We start from the raw sequence: 18,389 nt of genomic DNA, 5'->3' as shown, positions 1-18,389 counted from the left end.
TGAGTTCGAGACCAGCCTGGTCTACAAGAACTAGTTCCAGGACAGGCTCCAAAGCCACAGAGAAACCCTGTCTCGAAAAACCAAAAAAAAAAAAAAAAAAAAAAAAAAAAAAAAAACTTACTTAACTATGCTGTCAAATCTATGTATAACTTGTTCATTTTCTTCTGTTTCACACCAATATGACATTTGCATATTCATGGTTGTTCCATATGTGGGTTGTTTTGGGGTCTTACAAGTCTGAATATTGTCTGGGACTGGGAGAGCCACCTCCCTGACCTGAGGCTGGGTCAAAGGGCAGTGTGCTGATTAGTGTGTCTTGCACTGTAAACACAGCAAGGGAGGAAGTGTGCCTGCTTGTGATGGTCACAAGCACACAGGCAGGTATGGCACGTCCCTCCAGAAGACGTACGCATGAACATATATCTGAGTAGATAATAGCATCCATCCCTATAACGAAGGTGTCGAGAGGCGGCATTGCCAGGATATGTGTGGTTCACTTACTTCCATACCATCATCGTCTTTTTTTGGGGTGATTATAAAAACTTGACTTCCCACTCAGTGGAGACTTGCCTCTGCTCCATCGTGGCCCTGTCAACACTGGGACTTGTCACGCTATCTTGTTTTGTTGTTCCATGAATGGGTAGTGATGTCTCAGTGTGATTCCAATGTCCACTTTCCTGGATACTAATGTACTTGAAAACCTATCCCTAGGTTTATTGGCCTCTTTTGGAAATGCTTTTTCAAGTCTTCTGCTCATTTCTGTACTGGGTCCTTCATTCTTTTTGTTTTATTTAGTTTTGTATTGCTTTGTTTTGTTTTTTTGAGACAGGGTTTCTCTCTGAAGCCTTGGCTGTCCTGGAAATCACTTTGTACACCAGGCTGGCCTTGAACTCACAGAGATCCACCTGCCTCTGCCTCCTAAGTGCTGGGGTTAAAGGCGTGCCCCAGCACCACTAGGCAGGATTGTTCATTCTTAGTGAATTTTATAGTTCTTTGTTCAAGAACTACAAAATCCTTTGCTAATTAGTTACGATGCAAATTGATTTTTCAAGCTGCTTTGGCAGTGCCTTAATGGAGTCTTTTGATAATAAAAATCCTTAGTTGTACTGTATTAAGTTGATCAAGCTTTTCTTATACTATACAGATGCGGTTTGGGGTTGTTTAAGAGCTCTCCCTTGTCTTTCCACAGTGCTGGAGTGACTTTTCACATACCTCAGCATTTTGGTGGAGGCACCTCATGCACAAATGGCATGGGAACAAACAGCTTGAGACTGTGGCACAGTTAGCAAAGGCGGAGTGTGGGCTCTTGGGCTGGGCGGGGATGGATGGGCTCTGAACAGGTGACTGTGTTTCAGGACAACTGGGAAGTCAGAGCTGGTGTGACAGATAAATGACTGAGGGACCCAGAAAGCTCTGGCACAGCGCTGACACAGAACAGGCCTTCCCATGGTGGCAAAGTGGTGGCAACATCTTTCCTTTGGTCCCTCTCTACCACAACTGCCTGAGCCTTGTGAACACGAATGAATCATGGGTGAGGTCAGCGAATGAGACTGACCACCCTCCAAAGACCAGCCAGGCCTCCCTGCTACTCAGGGTGGCACCCCAGGATAAAGTGGACTATCTTTACCTAGTCACACGGGATGAAGTGGACTATCTTTACCTAGTCACACGGGATGAAGTGGACCATCTTTACATAGTCACACGGATGAAATGGACCATCTTTACATAGTCACACGGATGAAGTGGACCATCTTTACATAGTCACACGGGATGAAGTGGATCATCTTACCTAGTCACACGGGATGAAGTGGATCATCTTTACGTAGTCACACGGGATGAAATGGACCATCTTTACATAGTCACACGGATGAAGTGGACCATCTTTACATAGTCACACGGATGAAGTGGACCATCTTTACATAGTCACACGGGATAAAGTGGACCATCTTTACAGAGTCACACAGGGATGTCCTTTCCCTGGTGCAAAGTTGTTCTGAGCTCCCCCAGGGAGGGGAGGAGGAAGCTGAGGAATCTAAGCAGCTGTCCTTTGTGCTCTGCCAACAGTACTGAGGTATGGGGTAGGGGAGACTGCTTCAGACAGAGACAGCCACTTCCTGACCTTAGTGAGTCTTGGTCAAAATAGCGAGCGCCAAATAGCATGTCCTGCACTGTAAACACAGGAAGGGAGGGAATGGCTGCCTGCGCCTGGCACAGGCAGGTGCAGCCCCTCCCCCTCCTGGGGCTCTCTTCCTGAGCCCAGGGGTGTGTAAGTGACCGTGCACAGGAGGGCATGTCCTCAGGAAGCTGCGCCAGCAGCAGCCTGGCATTCTGCAGGTGAGATTTGATGCTTAATTGTGCTCACTGTCAGTGGTCTCCCAAAGTCCTCTGCCCTACTCTGAGACAGGGCAGGCTCTCAGAGACCAGACGACCTCTCACTTGGAACGGGACACTTCTGTGAGGGACACCAGCTGCAACTTTCCAGGCAGATCTTTGTTTTTTAAAGACAGGGTCTCACTATGTAGCCCTGGCTGGCCCGGTACTCCTCATGTCCACCAGGCTAGCCTCAAACTCATGGAGACCTACCTGCCTCTACCTGTGCCCCCTCCGCCCCCCCGTGCCCAGCTCAGTGTCCACTTGTAAAACAAATGGGAATGTGTTTCACACTGCGTCCCTCTTCTGCTCCCTCCGTGGTGAAGCCCCTGGAGACTTTCTCATAATTCTGCAGCCCTCTTTCCCTCCCTCATATCCCCAACTCATGAGGCTTCACTACAAACATAGCCAATACTAAGGGCTGGGAAGACGATAGAGGTGGAAGAATTGGTACCTGTGCCTAGGGTTTGTCCAGCGGAGTCAAGGGAAAGAAGCAATGAATCTGCAACACAAGAGGACAAGTTCATGTCTTTCTTCTTTCGTCAGTGCCCGCTGGCTCCACCCACACCCTGCAGCGGGCTAAAAGCACTAGCCCCTCCACTCTGCCACTCCCTCCCTTATAGTTCTGTTTGCTTACTATCCCCCTCCCCCAATAAAACCCTGAAAGTAGCCTGTAATTACTGATAGCATATGCTGGAATGACAAAGTGAAGATGCCAAAGAAAGGGAAGATATTACAATGGCGGGGAAGATGTTAGTGCACAAAACACATGTCACCAGGGCCTTTGCACACACAGCAGGCAGAATCAAGGTGAATGTGAGCTCTGAAGCAGCCAAAGCAAAGGAAGAGAACAGTTCCGGGATTCAGCGCCCACAATGCATTCTTCTTCCATTCAATCACACGGCTGGGAAATGTTTGCTGGGCCTCTATGGTTCGAGGATAGTATGATACAGAAGTCAGCAATAACAAAAACAAAACGTGGTCTCCATTCTCGTGGGTCTCCTTGTCTTTCATCTTGGAAAGAGTTGTTATCGGAGAACAAATTACTTAGCAACACACTGACAAAATTAAAAGCAAGAAGAGAGACTGCTGTTTGTTTTAGGGCCAGAGGGTGCTGGACAGGAGGGCTTCCCTGGAGAAGAAGCTGGCCCTTGGGCTGAGAGTTGAAGGATGTTGAGGGTCTAAGGCAACAAAAATGGAAATCCCAAGCAGAGAGATGGCCTCATGTAGAGAGAGACCTACAGGAAGAGGGAACCACATGTTTCAGAGCAACTCGAAGACCCAAATCTACGTAAACACTGTACTTTCCTGTGAGTCTTAGAGAGGGGACTAACACTGATATTAGTTCTCCTTCGACATTTCCTGAGTTCGTAGCTGGGAATCTTGTGTGGCTGCCTCTGAACATATGACCCAACCTCAAATGATGCTATAAGGCCATGCACAGGTCAGCAATTACACAGTGAGGGAAACCAAGATGAGGTGTGGGCCACACACAACCCAGACTCAAGAGATCAGATCCAAAGGCTCACTTACTGCAGGGTGCTGGCTGAACACATACTGGACATGGGTGTACAGCCCCAGCCCACTCTACAGTATCTTCCAGATCTCATGGACATGGGTGTACAGACACAGCCCACTCTACAGTATCTTCCAGATCTCATGGACATGGGTACAGCCCCAGCCCACTCTACAGTATCTTCCAGATCTCAGTACACACGGAAACTCAGCTCAGTCATCATAACTCTAAAGAACTGCAACCGGCCCTAGCATAGTAACTCAGTTAAAGCAGCCGTGACAGCTGCTCATTCAAGGCTATGTCATGAGCGCCACACCTGACACTAAGAACCACTGCGGAATTACAGCTGGACAACAAACCCTTCAGGCAGTCCTTCAGAGAGATGTTCGCTCAGAACTGTGGGAGAGAGAGCTGGGGAAGCGGCTCCCAAGAGGATCCAGAGGCAAGCATCCTGCATGGTCAGGCGAGGGCAGATCATGTGCCCTGAAATCCACCAAGAGAAAGGTGGGGCTTCCTGCTCTTTAGAGAAACGTAGGTGCACCAGCAGGCCCCTTGATGAACAGCTGGCCATCCCATCTGCATAAGCCACGTCTAACTCAGGAGTGCTACCCCTTCATTGACATGTTTTGTGTCTGTTTCCTCTCAGGGAGGTATTATCCTCCTTCTAAAGCTGCAGCCTGGGTGAGGAGGAGAGGTCTCACTGGTCTGGAGAAGGGAAGATCCCCCAAGGAGTTGGCTGCCCAAGACAGCTCAAGAGCTGGGCAGATGGCTCAGTAATTAAAACACTTGCTGTTCAAGTGTGAGGAGTGGTGTGTTGAACCCCTGTGAAAATGTGGGGTGGGTGTGATGTCTGCCATGATCCCAGAACTCAGGAGGCAGGGCAAGCTGGGTAGCTAGACTAGCTGATTCAGTGAGCTCAGAGCTCAGCACTGTCTCAGAAGATAAAGTGGAGATCAAGTGACACCCGATGTCAACCTCTGGCCTGCACACACATACATACACACACACACATGCATGCACGCACACATACATACACCACACATACATGCACACATGGACATATATGCACATCACACACAAGCTCATACACACACATATACACACATACACATGCACACATGCACACATACACACACGTACATACACACACATAGAAAAAATAAAATTTTAAGTACCTAATTTTCACTGCAGTTGACATATTTTTCCAATTATAATTTACTTTCTTTGTACTCATAGCAATCCTGATTTAATCTTTTTTAAAAATTTTTTGATCCAAACATTAAAAAAAAAAAAACAGGACCTTAACTAAATATCTAGAGAACAATAACTATTGATGGCTCCTGCCTCTGGTGGTAGACTCCACAAAACATCCGCAGTGAACATATGTTATTTGTATCAAGGGAGGTGGTGGGGGGTTGGGTACTGGTGCTCACTGGAGTCCATACTACTTGGCCTGAGGTGGGAGAGAGCACTGCCTGAGACCAGAAATGGTGTGTGTGTGTGTGTGTGTGTGTGTGTGTGTGTGTGTGTGTGTGTGTGACAGAAAGAGGGAGTGTGGGAGAAGAAAAATTTAGAAATAATTCCTCCAGCGCAAACTTGCTGGTGTCGAAGCCAAGGCATAGCAGATTCCTGACCTCTTCCATTGTTTGTGCTGAGGGTTATTCAGCTTTTCACTTACTGGGATTGTCCTGCAAGCTCAGACCAGCTACATCAACCCCTCGGGTGAAGCATCCCTCCCCCACCTTCTTCCTTCCTTTCACACACAGTTTATCCCTTGGTCTTGGGGATGGAACCCAGGGCTTTGCACAAGCTCGGCAATGCTCCCGCACTAAACTGCACCCCCAGGCCCCTTCTCAAGCACCAGTGCTCGGTAAGAGCAGTCTCTGCCTTGCAGGCCAGGAAGGTGGATGAGCTGGAGGAAGCATGTGATCAGGATCTTGGGAGGGAAGCCCCGAGCAGGTGGCTGTCTCCTGGGGAAGCAGTCACTGCAATAGCCACTACGCTCCGGGAGCACGTGGAAGTTCAGATGACGCGAGCGAGAGGAAGTGAGTGACATATTCATGCTTTGTGTAAGTTCGAATGAATTTTGTTTTGAATACTAAAGGCACAGCCCAGAAACGGTTCGGCGATTCATTATTTGTGTTTATTCTAAAGGATGTGAGATTATTTTAGTTATAAACCACGGTGACAGCTCACGGGAAAACTTAGCATTCGACAGAGCGAGAGATCTGCTTTGCGAGCAATGGAGCAAGAATCCAGACTTCTCCCTCTGCAGCTAACAAATATGTCATTTTCACTTGAGCGGTCCAGGCCCCAGCTGTTCCTGGCTCCTAGGCCGGGGGCGGCCATGTGGCGTGTTGCACAAGTGACCTAACAGAATCACAGACCAAAGCGTGACAGAACTCGCTGCACAATGAGGAAAGCTAGAATTTACAGGGAGCTTTTTATTACGGTCAGATGTTTCCTGTGTCTGGTTTCTGAGGCAGAATGGAGAGAATATAGAAGGCATGAGGAGGATGCAGCTGGTGGTCTTAGTTTCGGCCGGGCTTCGCAAGCCCGCACTCTGGGGTCCGCCTGCCTGTTACCCTATACATTCCGCACATCCACATCTTCTGCTATCCGGCCCCTGCAAGCTTCAGGGATGTAAGATGGGGAGAAAACAGACTGCGTCCAAGCAAACAGGTAAAATAACTAACATGTTCCTGTGACAAGGACAGGAAAAAGGACGACATGGGAGATTTCACTGCTCCGTAATGCGGAAATATTAACCACTGCACGCCAGCCATAGTAAGAACACCCACGAGCAGACAACAGTAAGACCAGGAGTGTCCTTACTCTCAAGAAATCCACACATACGTCGGGGGTGGTGGTGGGAAATACCATTTAAATAAATGACCGGAGTCACTTCTGACAGCGGCCGTTGATGTAGAGGATACTAAGCAGTGTTAAAAGGCCAAGGATGGACAAACAGACATGATCCATAGCGTGTTTGCAGCATGTGGGCTGAGACCTAAAGACAAGAACCAGGGCAGGAAAGGCTACAAGGGAGTCCCGGGGGAGGGAGGGAAAGGCTGGAGCCTCCCTGCATTTAAGGAAGAAAGGAGGGCCAGCTGCTGGGGCAGAGAAAGCAGAAAGGTGGGGCATGTTGGAGGAAGGAAAAGGCCTCGTGGAGAAATGTCTGTGTCCCATTCAAGAGCAGAAAAGAAGCCTTTTAGAAAAAAATTTTCAAATGTTCTAGGTTTTTTATTTTTTTTTTTTATTTTATTTTTTTTCCTGAGACAGGGTTTTTCTGTGTAGCCCTGGCTACCCTGGAACTCGCTCTGTAGACCAGGCTGGCCTCGAACTCAAAGAGATCCACCTGCCTCTGACTCTGGGATTAAAGGTATGTGCTGCCACCACCTGGCTTCAAGTATATTTTTTTCAGATTTATTTATTTTTATTTAATGTGCATGAATGTTGTGCCTCCATGTGTACCACACAGGTCCCCATTGCCCATGGAGAAGACAACAGACGCCTTGGATACTGGAGTTACAGATGGTTGTGAGCCAACATGTGGGAGCTGGGAACTGAACCTGGGTCCTCTGCAAGAGAGGCAAGTGTTCTTAACTGCGGAGCACACTCTCCAGCCCATGTATGGGTGTTTGACTTCATACAAGTCCATGCACCATCTGTGTGCCTGGTGCCCATGGAGGCCAGAAAAGAATGTTGGATCCCCTGGAGACACAGATGGTTGTGAACCAGCATGTGGGTGTTGGGGATCCAAGCCAAGTCCTCTAGTAAAGCAGCCAGTGCCCTTAACCACCAAGACAACTCTCCAGGCACCAAGAAGTCTTTTAAAACCAAGAAAGTAGGCTAAGCAGGACAGAGGGGAATGTGCCAGTGGCAGAGTGCCTCGCTAGCACACATAAGGACCTGAGCTCAATCTCGACATCATCAAAAACAAAACAAATGAAAGTTTACACACACACACACACACACACACACACACACAAATAGGTGAGAAAAGAGCTCTGGTTTGTATTCTCAAATATAAACTTTGGCTCCTTTATAGGAACCGAGTTGATTGTCCGGCCAACAGAGTAGAAGGGAGATCAGGGGAGGGAAACTGAGGCAGGGAGGTGGACACAGAGGAGGCACAACATTACAGATGAGATGGGATAGTGTCTGAACCAACTGTGATGTTTGGGGGAAGAGGTGGTAAGGGAAGGTGCAAGAGGCTCTTAAAGGGCAAGCTTCAGGGCTTGCAGCTAACAGAACAGGAATGAGAAATAGGACAAGAGGACCATGTGCACAGCCTGAGCTTGTGCAAACTGATGCTGACTTCACTGGGATGGACAGGGGCCTGCTGATGGACCACTAAGGTGGCCTGCTTACATGAAGCCAGCCACGCACTGATGGTCCATCAGTGAGGCAGATGGGAACTGCCTTCTGGAGACGGGCACTGAGGAGTACACAATATCGGGGAGCTAGTAGCCATCACAGAAAAGAAGAGGGGAGGCTGGGGAGAGGAGCACAGGCCAGGCTAGAGGCGTGGTCCTGCAGTCCAGGCTCATGGAAGTGCCAGTGAAGAGCCACATGACGCTCTCAACAGCAGGGCCACAACATATTCAAAGGACAATTTAGGCGATGGGTCTAAGCTGGAGACACCAATCTGGCTTTTCAAAGAACCTTCAACCTGGCTGGGGATGGATGCTGTTAGTGGCCTAGTAGGAGAAATGATACCTTTTCTTTTTATTGTTATTTGTTTCTTTTTTGAGACAGGGTTTCACATATCCCAGGCTGACTTTGAACTCAGTATGTACTAGAGGATGACCTTGAACTTCTGATCCTTCTGTCTCCCAGGGCTGAGATTACAGATGTTTTTCATTGTGCCTGGTTTTATGGAGTGATGGGAATCGAACCCAAGGCTATGCGCACACTAGGCAAGCACTTTCCCAACTGAGCTACAGCCCCAACCAGAGATAATAACACAGCCACCCATTTCTTTTCCAGTTTCCCCTACTCCCTCAACTTCTTCCTCTCAACCTCATCCCACCCCACTCCACCCCCAGAAAACAAACAAACTTGAATAAACAGAATCACTGAAGAAACAGCGGGGGAAATGTGTGCGGAGAGAGAGCCAGAAGAGACGAAGACTACGGCGAGAAGGGCGTCCTAATATGGTGTGCAGGTGGCGGCCCGACTAGAAAGATGGAAGGGAGGGGGTCCTGACTTCACTGGGGTCAGGTTCTGCCTGACGTTCTGGGCCAGTTTTAAACTCAGAGTGGAAGCTGCAGAAGCAGTAAGCTTCTCCGAGAAGGTTCCCTTAGATTTTATTAATTGAATGTAGCAAGCGTATGCTCCAGAGCCTTTACCAAGTTCAAGAAACTATACAAAGGCCGGCGGAAGGACTTACTGGATAAAATGTTTGCCGAGCAGGTGTGAGAACTGGAGTTCGAATGCCCAGAACCCAGGTAAAATCCCAGGAGGCAGAGACAAGCCGGCTAGCTAGACTAGCCAAAACTGGCAACCCGGTGAGTAGAAAACCATTGAAGAAAACACCTGACACAACTTAGAGCTTCCACACGCATGTGTACATACATGCACCTACCTACATGTAAACAACCATACGCAAATGGACGCACACAATGCTCTCTCTCTCTCTCTGTCTCTGTCTCTCTCTCTGTGTGTCTCTCTGTCTGTCTGTCTGTCTGTCTCTCTCTCTCTCTGTCTCTCTCTCTCACACACACACACACACACACGGGGGGGGGGGGTTCAGAGAGATCAAACATAGTCCCTGATAACAAAGAATGTCTGGACTATTCTGGGATCACAGAGTCAACTACCAGTGTTACAAGTCTTGACCATCATGGTAGGAGCTCAGGTCTAGGGGTTTTCACTGGGAGCAATTAGGAAGCTGTGGAGGGACGGGCACCTGAGGTAATCAGGTAATCAGGTCACAGTGACAGGGTAGGAATGAGTAAGCAAACGCACTGAGGCATGGGAAGTGAGGCGTGAGGCGGGTGAGGTTCAGAAGGGTATGATCATCCCTAATTAATATCTCAGAGTCTCTTTCAGGAGGCAAGAATGCATGTTACTAAGGGAAGCAGTCAATACAATGATTAAAGTTTTTCTGTTTTTTTTTAAGGCTTTAACACACCAAAGACTATTTTTAAAAAGTGAGTCACCATGAAATTGAGGGGAAAAACCTGCTATGTCATACCACAAGACAAAAGGCACTTGGCGAAAGACTGGGGCAGGACAGTCCCTGGGGCATCAGCACACACAGGGAGAGCAGGAAGTCTGGGAGGAGCTGGCTCTACCAACCGCTGCCCTCAGAGGCTGGGTCCCCGGGGGTGGCACTGTGTACACACCTGGCGTGTGAAGAAGCAGCTGGAAGGAAGATGAATGCAGGCACGCGCTGAAATGGAGAGTGACACACTAGAAGTGAGCTGTGGGCCTTGAGGGGCGTGGGAAAGGTCAGTGAGGCTGCCCTGGGAGAAACGGATGAAGGAAACGCAGACTGGTACAGCCTCGAGCCAGTTAGGGTCCAGTGCAAGTGGGAGATGACGGAGCAATCCTTACACTGAGTCTCAAATGAAAGTCAGCCAAGAGCATGGGCTGGGGATGACGGAACTGTTTCTGCTGTTGATAGGGCCCAGCCTGGGCACAAAGGAAGGTCTGGACGGGTCACCGAGGGAACAGAGAGCAGAGCAGGGACCTGAAGCTGTCTGATGGCACGACACGGCCCGCAAGGTGTCAACTCTGAGGCAGACTATCAAGTCTGTCTAGGCTCTGTCCCCCTCCCTCCGCCCCACTCACTATGGCTAGGAGCTGATTCCTCCTGGGTAAGGAGGATAAGGTTTCTTCACCTGAAACCCTGAGACACAACAGTTCTAGCTCTTGTCCCTTGCTATGTGAGCATACATGTTACTGTATGTGCATGTATGTGCACATGCTTGTGGTGGCCAGAAGACAACCTTGCGTGACACTCCAGGGATCAGCCTATTTCTACCTCTCTTTCCCCTCCTTTTATACACACCCTAGGGATCAAATTCAAGTCCCTCATGCTTGTTAGTGAAATCCTTTACTGACAGAGCTCCCTCTCCAGTCTGTGGCAGTGTTTCAGATTTTACAACATCTGTATGCTGCACAAAGCAAACATGACTAGCAGCCCACCACTATGAGGCTTGGAGGCAACATTGTTGCAAGGAAGTATTTCTGCCATGAATTTTTACACTAAATGGGGGGGACTATAAATATACTCACATTACTTTAAACCAGATTTGTAGACAAAGGACTTTTTATACTTATCTCATGCAAAAAAAATGCTTTAAAAATTATTAAGGGTGGTAGTGACAGCTCTTTGAGTAAAGGCTCTTGCTACCAAGCCTAATGACCTGAGTTCAATCCCCAGGGCATGCATGTGGAAGAAGTGACTTCTGAAAGCTGTCTTCTGACCACTCCCTGCCCCCCCACATGTACATATACATGCATGTTCTCACACACGCATGAGAGCATGTAAATACACGAGCATGAGTACAAGCAAGCATCACACACATGTACAGAAAATAAATACAATGTAATTTTTTTAAAGCAGAAGTTTTAAGGCTCATACTGTGATGGAGGGACCGTCTATGAAGGGCTTTGTTGGAACCTGCTGGTGAGGCACATCAGGCACCCGGCATGGAGGAGACCTCAGTGTACATGGGGGCTGATGACAATTTAGTCATCACCTTCATCATCATCATCATCATTATCATCATCATCATCACAAGGTGGTCTTGCTGACACAACAGGACAGTGATACACAGAGAAGCAGAGAGAAGGGAGGGATGGGGGGAAAGGAAGGCAGGGAAGTAGGCCAGGGTGTGGCTCTGAAGCCTGTTAGGAGTCTGGATTTCATCAACTGGAAGAGGCAGAGAAAGGCACTATAGATTTTTTTGTTTTGTTTTAGTAAGCTGATGATGTCAAGACCTTTGCTTCAAAAAAACCACAGTAATGGTGGTGTGAGACAGAACGTACGCAGGCAGGCAGGCATGTTAGGAGGACAGAACGCACGCTCGCACGCATGCAGGCATGTTAGGAGGACCTAACATACGCTCGCACGCATGCAGGCATGTTAGGAGGACCTAACATACGCTCGCACGCATGCAGGCATGTTAGGAGGTTAGGGATGTGAGCATCTAGCATGGTGCTGGGGTGGAGGGTATGCTGCAGAGGATGAGATGGCAAAGGGAAAATGGGAGGATCCGATCAGATGTGGGGAGGTGAGGATCTATACAATTGGTTATTGATAAAATCTGAGTGGGCATCAGCCAGGGAAACTAAAAGGGAAGGAATCAATCACCCAGTTAAAAATGGGCTTCAGTCGGGAACTGGAAATCTTTCTCTACAAATGGCCAGTAAATTTTTAAGGCTTTGTTGGCTACATCAAGTCTCTGTGACATATCCCATGATTTTGCTTATTTTCTCACTTCTTTGGTTTTCCGCTTAAAGCCCTTAACACATCAAGCCATTTTTAAGTGAGGCCACACGAAAGCAGGCTATGGACTGCATCTGGCATGGAAAAGAATGTTTGCAGCCTCCAATTAATACGCACTTCCTCCTAAAGAGCTCCAAAATGACGAGGGAAAAAAGCAGAAGTACACAAAATCAAAGAACAGGAGAGGAGACGCCAGCACCAAAATTTAGAAGCTAGGGATCAAGTGGAAAGAAGGATTCAGCAAACTTCCCCCATACTGGGAAGCACTGGGTACCACGGAAGAGCAAGTAAAGATGTAAACAAGACACCAGCTTATAACTAGGAACTGAGCATCACAGGGCATCAGAAGAAAGTTTCACACATAAAGACAGGAGACTGAAACAAGTGAGAACCAAAATGGAACCACCACAAATACATAGGGAGATAAAAAGCTTATAAAGCAAAACATTGAATATCAATGTAGAAATTTTACTCATGAGTCAAGTAGGAAATACCACTTGAAATGGCACATTTAGGGAATGGAGAGATGGTTCCATTTTTGAAAGCATACACCAGCTTTGAGGACCTAAGTTCAATTACCAACACCCACATGGGGTGACTCACAACTGCCTATAATTACAGCTCGAGGGGGATCTACTGCCCTCTTCTGGCCTTTGTAAATACCTGCACACACACACACACACACACACACACACACAAACACACAAAAATAGAATGAATCTTTTAAAAATATAATACCAGGAATAAAAAAAAAGGTTGGAAACAAGTTGAGGAAAACTCTCAGAGTATAGAGCTAAAGGCCAGAAACAGGAAATGAGATTTTTTTTTTTTAAATTAGAAAGTATGGTTGGGGGCTGGAGAGATGGCTCAGAGGTTAAGAGCACTGATTGCTCTTCCAGAGGACCTGAGTTCAATTCCCAGCAACCACATGGTGGCGCACAGCCATCTATAGTGAGATCTGGTGCCCTCTTCTGGCATGCAAGCATACATGGAAAGAATGTTGTATACATAATAAATAAATAAATCTTTTTTAAAAAAAAAGAAAGTATGATTAGAAAATGAGAATGCCTTACTGAAAAAAGGGTACCAAGCCAAATGGCTAAACATGGGTACAAATTATGGGTTAATTTAAGTTGTAAAAGCTAGTTAGTAATAAGTCTGAGCAATAGGCCAACCAGTCCATAATAGGAAGGAAGGAAGGAAGGAAGGAAGGAAGGAAGGAAGAAAGGAAGGAAGGAAGGAAGAAAGGCTGGGAGGTGGTGGCACATGCCTTTAATCCTAGCACTTGGGAGGCAGAAGCAGGAGAATCTCTGTAAGTTCAAAACCAGCCTGGTCTACAGAACAAGCTCCAGGACAGTTAGGGTTATGCAGGGAAACCCTGTCTTGAAAAGCCAAAAAAAAGTAAAAATAAAAAGTATGACATCTAGAATGAGAGCAAATAAGAAAAATGTAGAAAGGAAAAAAATTAATTTTTAATTCAATAAAAATTTCCTAGGTTAAAGGGCCTGAGGTTTTGAGATTTGTCTATTTTTGTTTGTTTTAGCTTCAAAGGGTCTTTGGCATTGAGGAGATGGCTTGGTTAGTAAAGTGCCTACCACACAAGCTTGAAGAGCTGAGTTCGGACCCCAAGCATGCATGTAAAAGTGGGCTGGGGTATGTCTAACAGCACAGGCCACTGCCCACCATTAGATGGTAAGCCACCACTCATTCTAGATGCAGGACACAGAGAAGTCTACCTGAACCGACCAGGAAACTCTCTCCATGCTGGGTGATGTACACAGGTCCAGGAGGTGCCATACAGGTTGCTAGGGATGGAGGGGAGAAGGAACCAATGGTCTTATCTGGCACTGGACCCTGCATGGCTACATTATGAAATCTTCCTGGGAAGATGCACCTACCGGTGTGATTGTGGCACAATAGGATATGCAGCTAACCAAACACTTTCTGATTAGATCTGAGGCCCCTGCCACAGGGTTTTCTATGGCTGCTGTTTTGCTAATCCATCATGCTATCAAGCTACCTTCTAAATATTTATGTTTATATTCATGGATCTGTGCTGCTCTCAACTTTGGCCAGAGAAACTTCTCTTTGCAGTGGGTTAGTGCTAATGCAGAGACACATACCTCATCAAAGTGCTGTATATATATATCTCAGCTGTGTCACTGTGTATGCATCAAGCTAGGCCTGTCAGTGATATAGGATTCTCCTCTGTGTGTTATGAATATGCTTTATTTTCACTGGTTAATAAAGAAGCTATTTTGATTTATGGCAGGACAAAATATAGCAAGGCAAGAAATCCAACCAAAGATAGAGGAGGAAAGAAGGTGGACTCAGGTAGACGTCATGTAGCTGCCGAAGGAGAAAGATGACAGAACCTGACTGGTAAGCCACAGCTTCATGGCGATACACAGATTAATAGAAATGGGTTAATTTAAGATGTAAGAGCTAGCTAGAAATGGGTCTGAGCTATCAGCCAAACAGTGTTGTAATAAATACAGTTTCTGTGTGTATTCAGAAAACAAAAGTTCAGTCTCCATGTACATAATGGTGGCCAAACATTTGGCAAGAATTTCCAAATAAAGCCTAAGAAAGGTTTTAAAAAGTGGGGGGGCTTCTAGAACCTCAAAAATAGGAGTAAATTGTGACTTCTTGGTCGCCATATTTTTTCAAATAGGCACTGTTTGCTGGTGGCTAGCAGGGGTGCTGTTGCTTTAAGAGATGACCTCCTGGTTCATGCTAGTGGCAGAAATGGTGCTGGCTCTTTGGGGAGGTCCTACTAAGAAACACTTACATGGAGTTTGTGAGCCGAGTGCTACAAGTATCTTAGTGGTGACATAGACCCCCTCTGTGCCTGGGGCTGGGGTCAAGGACATGACTTGCAGAGCTGAGGGTAAATATACCTCCGCCACACTGAAAGTCTGAAAGTGGCGGGGTCAGCATCCAAGGCAGCAGCAACCACACCACTTACCATTAAAATAAAAAACAAACAAACAAAAAAACCTCCTTGTCAGAAAAGGATTTCAGATGCACAATAGGACAGATTCAGACAAAAAAAAAGACCTCTAAACGAGATACAGTGTGTTTTAAAAAAAAAAAAATGTAAGTAGTCTTGGAAGAGAGAGGAGAGTATATACATTTATAAAAAAATAGTTTTAAGAAATAAAACAAAGTCTTTAAAGAGACAGTAAAAGTAATACTAAAAAAAGCAATGTAAAAATGGAAAATACACAGAGAGTCTGGATTATGTAAATTATTGTGTTTTCTTCAAATTTTTTGACTATTAATGAGTTAACTGCAGAAAGACATTTGATTGCTAAGCTAAACCAATATAAAGGTATCTTGACTTCAAAATCTGATCCTAAGGATATGTTACTTGGAAAAGATTCTGTTTTTGTGTCCACAGAAGATGAGAACCTGTGGATTCCTTCCAGGCTAATGTGGTTTTATGGAACAAGACGCCCTGAAAGGTCTCCATGAACCCTAAAAATACTCCTCCAACAAACATCAGGAAGCAGTTTGGAGAAAACTCTGCCCAAATTCCCAAAGTGATTGTTTATAAATGTTTGTTTTCATTTAAAGGGAAATATGATATACAGATGAATACTTTGCATTGGTATTAATCTTGGTTTATTGATACAAATTTAAGGTCGATTTTTGTTACACTGTTTATATGTATTTCTGCTCTTGTTTAAGGAATCATATTTATGCATCTCGCTTAAAAACATAATGTATAGATAAGAAATACAGATTAATATATATTCATCTATAATAATCAAACTTTAGTCATGTTAGTTAGGTTTTCGAGATATGCAGAGATATATTTCAGTTAGATAATCTTCAACACTCAATGACTTACAGAATATGGCATTTAAAAAGTTTTAAGAACTTAGACTTTTCTTGACAGTGAGATATGCCTGCTTCTGGCAGCACCAATTACTTCAGAGAGGTTGATGGGCATTGAAGAAACTCGTTATGGAATTTGCCTTCAATGCGACAAGGCTAGCCATTTGGGCAATAAACTGCTCTTGCTGGGAATGCTTGATGGTACACTGTATGAACTCAACATGTAGGACCCACAGAAAAGTGACTGCAGAACTTTCCAAAAGATTAAATAGTCCTTCAGGGTTCCTGCTTCATAGAAGAAACTGCCAGAGATTCTGCAGGACACAGAAGAACAGATCTTCAATTTCCTGTTTCATGAAAAGTCTGCTGGATACTATGGACCTGTAGGCCGAAGATGGATGCCCCAATGTTACAGAAGAACTTTGGGTGACTGTCTAGGCAGTGACTTAAGCATGGCTTCTTGGTAGCTGCATTTTCTTGGGTGGCCTCTGTATGCTGGCAGAGAGCAGAGGCACAGATCCTTTAAGAAAGACTGGGCTTTCTAGGGCTGGGAGCGCTGAAAGCTCTTTCAAGAGGTCCTGCCACCAAACACTTAAATTAGGAATTCATGAGCAGTGGGAAGAATGCAGTTCGACGGCAGCACGGACCTAGAAACTTCCCAGAGATGGGGTGGTAAACGTGCCTCTACCATGAGACTAGACTCTCAGGGAACCAAGCAGGAGAGCCAGCACCGATACGCCATGATCAGATCACACAGCCAATTTCTGTTCATGCAAACAGAAAAAGTTACAGATACACAGTAAGAAGATTCAGACAAATATATGTAGGATTGGGAGAAGAAAAAAGGTCAAGAAAGTCCTTAAAAAAGAATAGAGTAATAAAAAATATAAGCCACATAAAGGCGGAAAACACACAGAAAGTCTGGATTAAATATATTATTGTTTTGTCTTTAAAGTTTTGGGCTGCTAAAAGACCTTGGATTATGAAAACTGCTATATTAAACCAACCTATATATTTTAAAATTATCTTGACTTCAAAATTTAAGTCAAAATATATGTTACTTTGGGGGAGAGGTTATACTTTTATTTCCACAGGAAATGAGAGGTTCTGGATTCATTCTGGGTTAAGAAAAATCAGGTTTGATCGAGGAAGACCTCCTGAAAATCCTGGCTACAAACATAAAGAAATAAACCTAAAAGAAATACAAGACATGTGATGCATATTTACCTGCTCAAACACATAACAAAAAAAAATCATCTTTGGCTGACTTGTGTACAATGCACAGTCTATACTTGTATTAATACAGACATGTCTGCTACCTTTAAAAGTTTATGTATTGTCAGAGCAAGGAGACTAGCCATCAATAAAAACAGATGGCCTGGTGATACAGCATCTTAAAATGCTTCTGTTGCAGTTTCCTCAGAGTTCTACAGGCAAAAAAAAAGCTTCAAGTCTGCTGGTTAAGATGATCCAGCCTCACAGCCTACTCCAGCCAAAGACTTAACCATTATCCTAAATTTTTTCAAGATGCCTCAAAGATTACCAGCGCCCCTAAATCACAAGGAAGTAGTCTAGAAAACTACACACAGATTCCCAAAAAATAGATTATGGATATTTATTATCATTTAAGGGGGGTTGGCTGCAAGCTGTTATTGGTAATAAGAAAAAAGCTAAACAAAAAGACTAGATTCAAGGATCTCTTTCTAAAAAGAAAAGGGGGATATAGAAATAGGATAAAAGGACAGATTATTGAATCTACTTTAATCCAAAAAAAAACAGTTATTAATCTCAGGATATTTTACATTGTATGGATTTTAATTAAGTTATTTCTGTTATGCTGTATGTATGTTTCCACTTGTTTGGGGTATTGTGCTTATACAGCTCATTTTAAAATGCAACGCATAATTAAGAATACAGATTAATAGTCATCTAAAATAGCCAAATTTATAGTCATGTTAGGTATGTTTTCAAGGTCATGAATAGATATATATTTATGACAATGAGACCTGTCTGCTCCTGGTACCACCAATCTACTTCAGAGAAGATGTTGGGTATTGAAAAAACTCCACATGGTGTTTGCTTTCTTTATGGCAAAAGCTAGCCATGTGGGCAAAGAAACTGCCCTTGCCTCAGTTGCTGACAGTTACTGTCCAAACTGGACCAGCGGGACACAAAAAAGGCGACTGCTGAAATTTG

The 18,389-nt window shown here is 45.3% G+C and overlaps 1 protein-coding gene across 5 annotated transcripts in view; it reads right to left on the bottom strand.

The window, feature by feature from the left end:
• Positions 1–18,389, bottom strand: part of St3gal3 (ST3 beta-galactoside alpha-2,3-sialyltransferase 3) — a 209,291-nt gene that overhangs the window by 121,965 nt on the left and 68,937 nt on the right. For 4 of the 5 annotated variants that reach the window (XM_038332403.1, XM_038332399.1, XM_038332400.1 and 1 more), the window contains exon 3: positions 2,825–2,872. The exons of the other annotated variant lie outside the window; for it this stretch is intronic. In XM_038332403.1, the coding sequence (XP_038188331.1) occupies positions 2,825–2,872 (48 nt within the window). The remainder of the gene's footprint in view (positions 1–2,824; positions 2,873–18,389) is intronic. 5 annotated transcript variants of the gene reach the window in all.

Source organism: Arvicola amphibius, chromosome 6 (assembly GCF_903992535.2).
Source record: "Arvicola amphibius chromosome 6, mArvAmp1.2, whole genome shotgun sequence".
Lineage (NCBI taxonomy): Eukaryota > Metazoa > Chordata > Mammalia > Rodentia > Cricetidae > Arvicola > Arvicola amphibius.
The sequence above is the reverse complement of the archived record's forward strand: the minus strand, read 5'-3'. Positions and strand labels throughout refer to the sequence as shown.